Source organism: Nannospalax galili, unplaced genomic scaffold, assembly GCF_000622305.1.
Source record: "Nannospalax galili isolate Female #2095 unplaced genomic scaffold, S.galili_v1.0 scaffold885, whole genome shotgun sequence".
Lineage (NCBI taxonomy): Eukaryota > Metazoa > Chordata > Mammalia > Rodentia > Spalacidae > Nannospalax > Nannospalax galili.
In genome coordinates this window covers 121,520-132,318 of record NW_008354025.1, presented here as the reverse complement: position 1 = coordinate 132,318, position 10,799 = coordinate 121,520, and the positions used below count along the sequence as shown (strand labels likewise).

General features: G+C 37.7%; 1 protein-coding gene across 4 annotated transcripts in view; it reads left to right on the top strand.

Annotated features, from left to right (window-relative positions):
- The window catches only part of Scyl2 (SCY1 like pseudokinase 2), a 69,404-nt gene extending 59,983 nt beyond the window's left edge, over nt 1-9,421 (top strand). For 2 of the 4 annotated variants that reach the window (XM_017802721.2, XM_017802720.2), the window contains 5 exons: nt 2,045-2,145; nt 3,922-3,988; nt 4,117-4,209; nt 6,938-7,057; nt 7,896-9,421. In XM_017802721.2, the coding sequence (XP_017658210.1) occupies nt 2,045-2,145; nt 3,922-3,988; nt 4,117-4,209; nt 6,938-7,057; nt 7,896-8,540 (1,026 nt within the window). In that variant the 3' untranslated portion in view covers nt 8,541-9,421. Of the gene's footprint in view, nt 1-2,044; nt 2,146-3,921; nt 3,989-4,113; nt 4,210-6,937; nt 7,058-7,895 lie in introns of all 4 variants that reach the window. The other 2 variants (XM_008851148.3, XM_017802719.2) reach the window with 1 other exon arrangement.
- The last annotated feature ends 1,378 nt before the right edge of the window (nt 9,422-10,799 follow it).

Sequence of the window (10,799 nt, the reverse complement as noted above, 5' to 3'; positions counted from 1 at the left end):
TAGGGAATTGGGACACAGACCACTCTGGCTTCTTCCATGCTAAACAGGGACGCAGGGTGAGGCAATTGGAGTACCCCTTCAGTGGGTCTATCTAAAAGACTCCCAAATTGTGTAACTCTTATTTCAAGGAGAAAAAGAAAGTCTTTGAATCACGAATAGGAGATGTGAAGGAGAAGCAAAGGCAAGAGTAATTAGCATTACAAGTTCTAGACAGGGAACTAGAAAAAAAGACAGAACAGGACAATTTTTAAATGTATTCTACAATAACTGAAAAAGATAAAGTTAGGAAAATACATTTTTAGCATTTGATGGAAAACCAACAGAAATACTGCCCATCATTCTCACTGAATAATGTGTACAGTATGTTCTTAAGGCCACCCTAGATTGATGATGAGTGGGACTCACATGCGGTTGTACTCATGGATTTGACTTGTTATGGTAAATAGATATACAACACCACCAGGAAAGGGAGAAGATTCATAAGGCTCAGTCCCATGGAAACTAGGCACAAGCCTCCAGTCCCCTCCTGTTAGAATCACAGGATGTGCCTAAGTTCTCCCAGTAATGAGTTGTGACAACACATGTGAAATGCTGCCAACCAGTTAGAGACAGCACCCAGAGTTTCTATTGAGAGTTGATCAAGCAGTACCTCTTGACAGGCATATTCTCAAATTCCAGACTCCAGTAGGGGAAAGGAGATGTTCAGCATAGAACATACTTTTTAAGAACAGCAAGATTTAAAAGTCTTATTATTATCAGTTAACCATGGGAGCTTTCTTGAAAACTAAATTCCCAGGTGCTAGCCAAAGTCTACCTTGCAGGCAGATCCTTCCATAAGGAGCAGATGTGGCCTACCACAGTAACTCTATCTGTACAAGTTACGTGTAAAAATGTGACTGTCATATACATGATGTTGAACAAATGAGCCCAGATACAGAAGAGGCTCCACTAAATGATTTCATTATGTACAGTATGAAAACAATCTAGTTTATGCTGTCAAGTGTCAGAATAGTGTTTACCCAGAGTGTAGGGTTGGGGAACAACTGGAAGAGAGCACAAGAAAGTTTCTGTGGGGTGCTGACAGTGTTTTGTTTCTCCATTTGATTATTAGTTACCTTGGATATGTTCAGTCTGTGCCTTATTTGAGCTATGTACATAACTTCTGGTAGTATATTATAGTTTGTTTATGAAAGTCTGATTAGCAGAAAGTCAGTCACAGCAGACTGCTAAGAAGTACACTTTTCATGTAGTGAGAAGCAATGCAGTGTGGTAGGAAAGAGCACAGGCTTGGGAGGCCGACAGTGTGGTCTAACTGCTGTGCAAGCTATTTACTGTCTTGGAGTGAGTTGCTTTATTTTGCTGAGCCCCGCTGCCCTCATATATAAAAGTAGAAATATTGATAAACCTAGTTTGAAGAGTTGTAAAGACTAGTAAAATTTTACTTCCCTCACTCCCTCAGCATGGAGATGTCCTTGTAAGATTTGTTTTTAGATTCTTCTGTAATCTGCAGTGCTGTTCACGTCTATTGTTTATGATGACCTGGAAGTGCCGTGAGAATCGCTGGCCATCAGCTGTAGTTTAGTGACAGCTTAATTCAGACTAAAATTTAGTATTAGATACAGTTATGGACTTCAATTACATTTATTTTAGCCAAACACATTATTTCTATAACAATCTGAACAAACAAGAATGTCTGTTATTAAGACGAACTATTTCTCAATAGGCACAAATTATCCATGTGCAGCTGTCAGTAGTAAACTTATGGGTCCCGAGAAATAGCTGCTAGATCAGAATATAAAGCTTACTGAGTGAGACATGCTTTCCAGGACTTAAAGGTTTTATCAACATCAGCTGTCATGTCACCTCCACACACATTGAATGCTTGCTTTGAGAAGCTGGTAAAGTGGACTTGTGCTCTTGGTGCTCTGAGCTAGTCGTGTTCTACTGTCAAAGTGGACAGTATTAACTTACTGAATTTTCTTCATTGATTACATTAGCTACAAACTTAGAATGTTCTAACCATATCAATTTCTTATTTTACCAGTTCAATTCTTTCATTTCCGTCATAAAAGAGATGCTCAGCAGATTGGAGTCTGAACATAAGACTAAACTGGAGCAACTTCACATAATGCAGGAGCAGCAGAAGTAAGTAGGCTGCATGGGAACAGCAGTGTTTGGGGGGACAGTAAAGTTAGCTTATGAGGGATCTTCTGGAGTATGGAATAGAAAAATTGCTGGATTTTTAATTTGAATATATTGAAGCATTACAAAATTTTCAATAGATTAGTAATTTGAAATGGATTAAAATGGAATGTTATTGAAAATCTAATGTGACTTTTTGAGTACAAATGTATAATATGATAGAATAGTATCTTCTCTGGGATTAGAGAGATGGCTCTATGGTTAAGAGAGTTAACTGCTCTGCTCTGGCAGAGGGTCTGGATTCGATTCACAGCACCCACATGGTGGCTAACAACTGTTTGAAACTCCAGTTCCAGGAAATTCAACACCCTCTTTTGACCTCTGTGGGCATTGCACAATACAGGTGCACTTATATACATGCAGGCAATATACTCATACATGAAAAATAAAAATAATTAAAAAAAAATAGGATATAAGCCAGGCGTGGTGGTACACGCCTTTAATCCCAGCACGTGGGAGGCAGAGGCAGGCGGATCTCTGTGAGTTCAAGGCCAGCCTGGTCTACATAGTGGGTTCCAGGACAGCTGGGGCTACAGGTAGACCCTGTCTAAAAAAGACCGGAAAAAAAAAAAAAAAGGGTATAATAGTATTTTCTCTACATAATGGAAATTTTGTTTCTGAGAAAATCTGTAGTCAACATTGTAAGCTTGGCTGCTGCGTGCCAACAGCACATGGGCACTTGTGAAGCCTGTGAGCCACACTGAAATGTCCTTAAGTGACAAGTGACAGACTCTTCTCTTTCAGCAGATTGTTAAGGTTTTTAACACCATTGGCGCAGACCCTCAGATTGGTGGCAAATCATAAATAAAATTTCTTCTCTAGCCCCAGGAGTATTATTAAGCCCGCAGTATTACAGCATTCACCTCTGCTTTTAGGGGGATTTTCTAAAGTATTTCAGAGCACTGCTATTCAAAGGAAGAAGACATAGATGGAAATTGTTCACTGGAAAATGATATTTTATTCAAGTCAAAGATTTAGTATATTCTTGGCTTCAGTGTAAACCATGAATGTAGCATACCCCAAGAGACATCTGAAACTCGGCAAATTAATATGAATCATGAGCTCATTGAGCAAAGTCCCCAAATAGAAACTTTCTAGCTTCTGCCCAGAGTAAGGTAAAGGTTTATGGAAACAAATACACATGATGAAAGAGAAAATCACTCTCTATATGCCCTCGCTCCCTCCCTCCCTCCCTCCCTCTCTCCATCCCCCTGTGGCTCCAAATGGCCTGAACTTGCTATGTGAACGAGGCTGGCCTCAATCTCACAAAGATTTGCCTGCCTCTGCCTCCAGAGTGCTGGGACTAAAGGTGAGCACCACCATGCTGGGCCCTATATGCTGTGTTTTCTATGTTGCATATATATGTGAACTTTGATGGATCAACAGTTATTATGTAGGAACCTATAAAATTAATATTTGAAAATGTATTTTAGGTGGAAACAACAATTTTATTTTTGATGCTGGGCATTGAATCTAGGGCTTTGCATATGCTAAACATGTACTTTGTCATTAAGTTATACCTCCAGCCTGAAACCAAATGTTAATTTTTGGTATTTATATTTGAGGGGTGAAACAGACCATTTCCTTTTCTTTTTCCCATATAACTCCTCCATTTTGAGGCAGAGGTCCGGTCTATCTCACGGTGATGATGGTGCTGATTGTTAGTATTAGATTCTGAACTTAATCATCACCTCCTGTATTGTATTATGTCTCTTGTAGATCCTTGGACATAGGAAATCAAATGAATGCTGCTGAGGAGACAAAAGTTTCACATCCTGGGAGTCAGGTAAGGAGGTATTTATTTTTATAGAAAGTGTTTGACAGTGTGCCCCATTTGAGTTCTTAATCTTTAAAGAGTAAAATAGCATTTTTATTGAAATGTCTTTAAGTAATGGACATTTTCTATTTCAGCAGATTGATAAGGTTTTTAACAACATTGGAGCAGACTTTTTGACTGGTGGTGAATCAGAAAATAAAGAAGATGGGTTACAGAATAAACATAAAAGAGTGAGTTTGTCTACTTAAAAATACTTATAAGACTTCTTGTAAACCACAGATACTTGCTGGGAAATACTGTTTAGCCTTTTAATAAGAAACATTCTGTAACTAAATTTGTGAAATATCATGTCTATATCACGTTGAGAATAAACATAGGTAAGAGTTTTTTAGCCTTCTTTGTTGCGTGATTCCTACCTGGTGCCATTTCTTGTTGCCTGTGTTGTGTCGTGTCCCCCCCCCACCCCACCCTGTGTCTCTGTTCTGCTTTCCTTCATTGATGTCGTCAATTGCAGATTTATGCCGCCTGTCTGTTTCTGAATTACTGCTTCTCAGGGTTGTAATTCTTTTCTCACTGTATTCCTGTCAGTGCAGATACCAGGTTTTTAATCTGTTTGTGGCTAGCCCAGCAATCTCACCTTTTTTTTTTTTTTTGGTTTTTATCCATGGTGACAACTAACTTTTATGGTTTAACAGATACTCACTTAGCTGGTTTTGTTTGAGATAAGGTCCCAGGTAGCTCAGGCTAGCCTTGAGTTTGCTTTGTAGCCAGAGATTAGCCTTAAATACTGATCCTCCTGCTTCCACCTCTGAGTGCTAGGATTCCAAGCTTGAGCCATCACACCTGTTTTACCTTGACATATTTGAAGAATACCTTGCCAGTTTACTGGGTAGCATAATGCTCAATTTTGGATTGCCTGATTTTTTTTTATAATGAAACTTAAGGTTATGCATTGTGCATGCCATGGTGTGCATGTGGAGGTCAGAGGATGTATTTTGGGAGTCTGTTCTTGCCACCACGTGAGTCCTGGGGATCACACTCAGGTTATCAGGCTTGCAAGTGCCTTTATCTGCTGAGCCATCTCTTCAGCCCAGGTTATATATAACATTTTGGCAAGAATATTACAGAAGTGACAGATATCCTTTTTGATTTATTCTACCCAGGGATATGTAATGTTGATAAGACTTATTAATGGTGAATCAACACTATTTTAAAGAGAATTTTCAAATGAGATTTGATTTTACTTAACAAGCAGATAAAATCTGAGTATATATTTTCTTGACTCCTATTAAAGATTTACCCTCCTTATGATTTGAATCGTAAACTGTAACGTAATACTTTCCTATTGAAATTAGAATAGGTTTCTGATTGCTCTTGACTTCTTTCTGTGGTCATTCACATAATATGTTAATCTCTGTGTAAAGCTAATGGACAACTGGACATAGGAGTTTACAGAATTGTAAAAGACAGTGTTATGAGCTTAGAATTTAGCAGAATAAACAAAATGATTAGTTAACTTGATGTAGACATTTACAGTAAAAGAACATTTTGCCAGGCATGGTGGTGCACGCCTTTAATCCCAGCACTCGGGAGGCAGAGGCAGGTGGATCTCTGTGAGTTCAAGGCCAGCCTGGTCTACATAGTGAGTTCCAGGACAGCTGGGGCTACAGGTAGACACTGTCTCAAAAAGACCAAAAAAAAAAAAAAAAAAAACATTTTGTTTAATTCTTCCTTAACAATTTACTTAGAGTTTTTGTTGTGCTGGAGATTGAACCTAGGGCCTTCCAAGTTGTAGGCAAGTATTCTAGCACTAAGCTATATTCTTAGCCCCCTTTTTACTAAAAAGTTTATTACATGTATTTATTTACTTTGTGTTGGTGTATGTGTGTGCTTGCATGCTTGCGTTCATGCATTTAAGTGTGGGTGCATGTGTGGTGCAGCATGCATATCGAGGTCAGAGGACAACCTTGGGTATCAGTCATTGCTTTCTACCTTGTTTGAGACAGGATCTCTTGTTTGCTGTGTAGCTAGGCTGGCTGGCCTTTGAGCTTTTTGCAGTTCTCCTCTCTCCACCTTGTATCTTGTGAAGTAGTGCTGGGATCACAGATAGATACTACTGCACCTGACTTTTCCCTTGGGTTCTGGGGTCCGAACTCAGGCCCTTCAGTGTTCCTACCCACTGAGCCATCTCCCTAGGCTTTCTTTTTACTTTTTGTTTGTTTGTTTGTTTATTTATTTATTTACTTTCTTACTTATTTACTGTGACCCCAGCTGGCCTGGAACTCATCAAGTAGGCCAGACTGGCCTCTGTCTCACAGAGATCCAGGACCCTCTGCCTCCCAAGTACTGGGATTAAAGGCGTGAGCCATCCTTCGTGACTCATTAGCTCTTTAGACTAAGAATTTTTACTTTGTGTTGTTGGGGCAGGGTCTAACTAAGTTGCCCAGACTGGCCTTGGGATCACTTTGTAGCCCAGACAAGCAATGAACTTGTGATTTTCTTCCTCAGGCTCCAAGTAGCTGAGATTATAGGCCTGTGCTCCCAGGCCTGACTCATGAGCTTTTTAGACTAAGATTTTTAAAGTTGAAGAAGAATGAAATCACTTAATCATTATATATCATATAATGGTCTTTAATATATATATAATATATTATATATAATATATACATATTAAAAATAGAAATAAATTCTAATGTGTATTTTTTAATATAGTTATTTTATGCTAGAAATATTTTAGCTCAGATCGTAAAGGTGAGAGTCTCTACCTAAAGTTGATGTGTGAATCGGAAATAGAACTTTCTATCACAGTCAAACCAGCACTAACGTGGTTTGCTTTTTATTCAGGTAGTAAACATTGTCAAATGTACCTAGATATACTTTTCCAGAAAAAGAAATCTTGTTTTATAAATGGAATTATAGAATTGCCTGTTGATTTGTGTTGTTCTGCTTTGCCTTAAGGCATCACTTACACTTGAAGAAAAACAAAAATTAGCAAAAGAACAGGAGCAGGCCCAGAAGTTGAAAAGCCAGCAGCCTCTCAAGCCCCAAGTGCACACACCTATCGCTTCAGTAAAACAGGTCAGAGTTCATTTCTTCTGTGTCATTTCAAGCATACTACTAGTAAAGAGGATAGAGTGTAAATGTCTAGTATTTGTAAAAGATGTCATTCAAAGAGTAATAGTATAAGGTATTAACTAAAAAGTATAAACATGAGGATTTTCTAGCAACTCCTTAGTATCTGCCTAATATTTTGTGACATTACTTGTTCATAAAGAGAAAGCTGGATGAATAGTGGTCTTCAAAAATATATGTGGTTTCATATTACTTATTACTAGGAATATTATATACATGTTCTTAAGTCTTTGTCAGCTAAAAGAAGCTTCCTTTTTGGGCTTCTCAGTTTTAACTGGTTTGTAACTTGATTTAGAATGATGTACCTATATTACCTGACCAGTATTTACTTCCCACTGTGTTTCAGGTAGTTTGCAGGCCAAGAGGTGAAATTGAGACTATTTTGTAGGTACTTATATAAGAAAAGAAAAAATAAATTTCTTTTAAAAATTGATGAAATTTAAAATATAAAAATAACAGTATGTCCTTTTTATAATATAGTTCTAATGAGAAGAATGTAATTCTACCTTGGGAGAACAGCACTGCATTTAACTGAAATTTAATTTACCATGTAAAGATTACTGTGGGACTGTCATTAAATTGATTGCAAATATTTATCTTTAAAAACTGAAAATCAGTAATGGTCATTATTTGGCCTGCAGGTCATAGTTTGCTGACTTGATATAGACCATCAGCTTGATTTTAACTTGTCCTTTATTTTATTTATTTTACTCTGTCAGATGTTTACTAATTATAAAGTAGTTTGAGTTTCCTGGAGTTAGAGGAATTCCCTCCTATTTTTCAGACTAAGGACTTGACAGACACATTGATGGATAATATGTCGTCTTTGACCAGCCTTTCTGTTAGCACTCCTAAGCTACCCGCTTCAAGTACCTTCACGTCTGTTCCTTCCACGGGCATCGGCATGATGTTTTCTACATCAATTGATAATACGAAGAGAACTTTGACAAATGGCCTAAATGCCAACATGGGCTTTCAGACCTCAGGTTTCAACATGCCGGTTAATCCGAACCAGAACTTCTTCAGTGGCCCAAGCGCGCCTGGAGTGAGCACAATGGCTCTGGGAGCATCTCCTGCTCTGCCCAACCTCAGCTCTCTGAGCGTTCCTCCTGCTGGTGTGAAGCAGGCCCAACACAGACCCACAGACATGTCTGCCCTTAATAATCTCTTTGGCCCTCAGAAACCCAAAGTTAGCATGAACCAGCTATCACAACAGAAACCAAATCAGTGGCTTCATCAGTTTGTACCTCCTCAGGGTTCTCCAGGTGTGGGCAGTTCAGTGATGGGCACACAGGTGAATGTGATGGGACAGTCTGCCTTTGGTATGCAGGGTAATCCTTTCTTTAACCCACAGAACTTTGCACAGCCACCAACCTCTATGACCAATAGCAGTTCAGCTAGCAATGATTTAAAAGATCTCTTTGGGTGAGGTGTCCTGTGCTGCTCTTTGGAGGGTTAACTCAGTTTCAATCATGGGTAAGCTGATTTGCATCGGTGTATAGCTGGCTTGAAGAAACTGCTTCTGCAGGAGACAGACTGTTTCTGTGACAGAAAGCATCTGGTTCCATGCCAGCCAGTGTAGGAGTTATGTGGACTCCTCTAACCAGTTGAATTTTTTTAAAGCATTGAGGATTTTTTTCCCTCTTATAGCCTCCTCTTCGGGTTTTTAAAGATCCAGTCCTTACCAATCTCAAAGAGAAAAAGGATAACTGAGTTATCTTAACAATTTTTAAATCAAATGTTTATTTTGGCTTGTAAGTCTTCATGCCGTTAAAGAACTTGCGTTGGTGGTGACTGGAAGCTCTCCTGTGTGCTACTTTTATTATGTGAAAAATCTTGATGCTGTACTGGTTTATTTGCATTTAGCGTGACGGGGTGAGTGTGGAGCAGAAAGAGCAGGACTGGGCGTTTGCTTTGTCCAGTCTCATTTTCAGATGAACTGAGGTTTAGTACAAGACAGCAAAATACTGCAGAATTTCTCACCTTGATCTCATTGGTTAGCAAGCATTATTAGTGCTTAAATGCAAACTGATCATTGTAAATTATATTTTAGCATGATCTGCCTCAATAGCAGTGTATTTTTCTGCATTTACTTGGGTATATTTAGGATCACTTATTTTGCTGTTGTATCACAGAAGAGGTACATGTGCTGGTTTGTACAGAACACGGACGAAGCTCTCTGATGTAATTTCCCCAACGGCTGCCTTCATATTTCATTTTGAATTCAAATTCTAAGGTTGCAGCTTACATGAACTGCATTTTCATAGGGAGGTTTGTAAAAACTAATAATAATTAAATTATATTTAATGAGTAAACTTTTGAGATTTCTGCTGTATTGTTTCAAAATAATAAACTTCTCTAAAAGATGAGTAATTGTATCTTCTGGCTACTGACAGATTGTTTTAGCGTGCCATGATAGTCTGGCCTGAAATGACTACTTCTGAGGTTTAATTCTTTTTTTAGGCGTTCCAGAACCTTTTCATTTGAACATTTTAATGTCTGTAATCAATCACTTTTAGAAAGTAAAGAATAAATTCTGATAGGAAACATGTTTCACTTTTTAGAACCTTTCTCTGATGTTTGTCTTTAATTTACTGATTAAACCACAGAGCCTTATGCTATAAATGTCATTTGTATTTTTAAAAATTATATCCCACTGTTATGTGATAACTTTAAAACTATCTTTTAAAAACCTCTATGTTACTATAGTTGCTACCATACAGTTTGTGGTTTTTTAATTATCTGGAACCAGCAATCATTTAAAATAAATCATATGAAGTTCAGTGTGCTGGTACTAAGTTTACTAAATGACTGAATGTTCATCAGAAAACACATGTACATACTAAAGCACTTGAGGGCAGTCTCCGTCACTGCAGCTGCGGCCTCGACTGCCGCCTGCGCCATCCGATGGCCTTACCTTTCGCCCCTGGCTTCTGTGTGAGCTGCACTTTGCATGGTGTGATTTCAGAGGATTGAAAGGACTATAAAACTAATCAAGACATGAAAACATGAGGAAGATCAAAAATATCTTTACCAAATACATTTACAACTTTATGAAATTTAACTGTCTTGTTCTTAACTATTAATATTTCTTTTGGGAAAAGTTTCATATGGAATAAAATTATTATTGAACATTTCCTTATAACAATTCAGTACCTGCTACTTATTGAGAAATTCTTTTATTTTACAAAATAACTTGGTATCAGTGTCGAATTCTTCTCATTAACATTGTTTTCTTTAAGTAACACAGTTCATGTAGTTGTTAAAAATTTGAAAAAATTTACTTCATGTTAAATAGTAGAGGTGATAAACATTACCAGTGAAATCTACCTGATGACTTTATATCCATACACAGGTACTAAGGATCCGAGTGTAACTGACTGTGACTAGTAATAATCAGATACATAGGGATTAAAGACACATGCACAAACATCTAAGTATTAGTAGCATTAAAAATGAGTTTTTCTGTATGAAACTATATTTTTAAATGAAATGGAGATCTTTTTTAAAGGTTAAAACCTCATTCAATTATATGTCTTATAGGGTTTATACTGCATACAATATTGTATAACTGTATTAATTCAACTGTGAACCTAAAAATATATAGCCAATTTTGAAAGAGATGCATCTTAGCTCTGGAAATTGTTATTGAATATGTCAATGCTGTTGTAATGAAATGCTTCTTCTA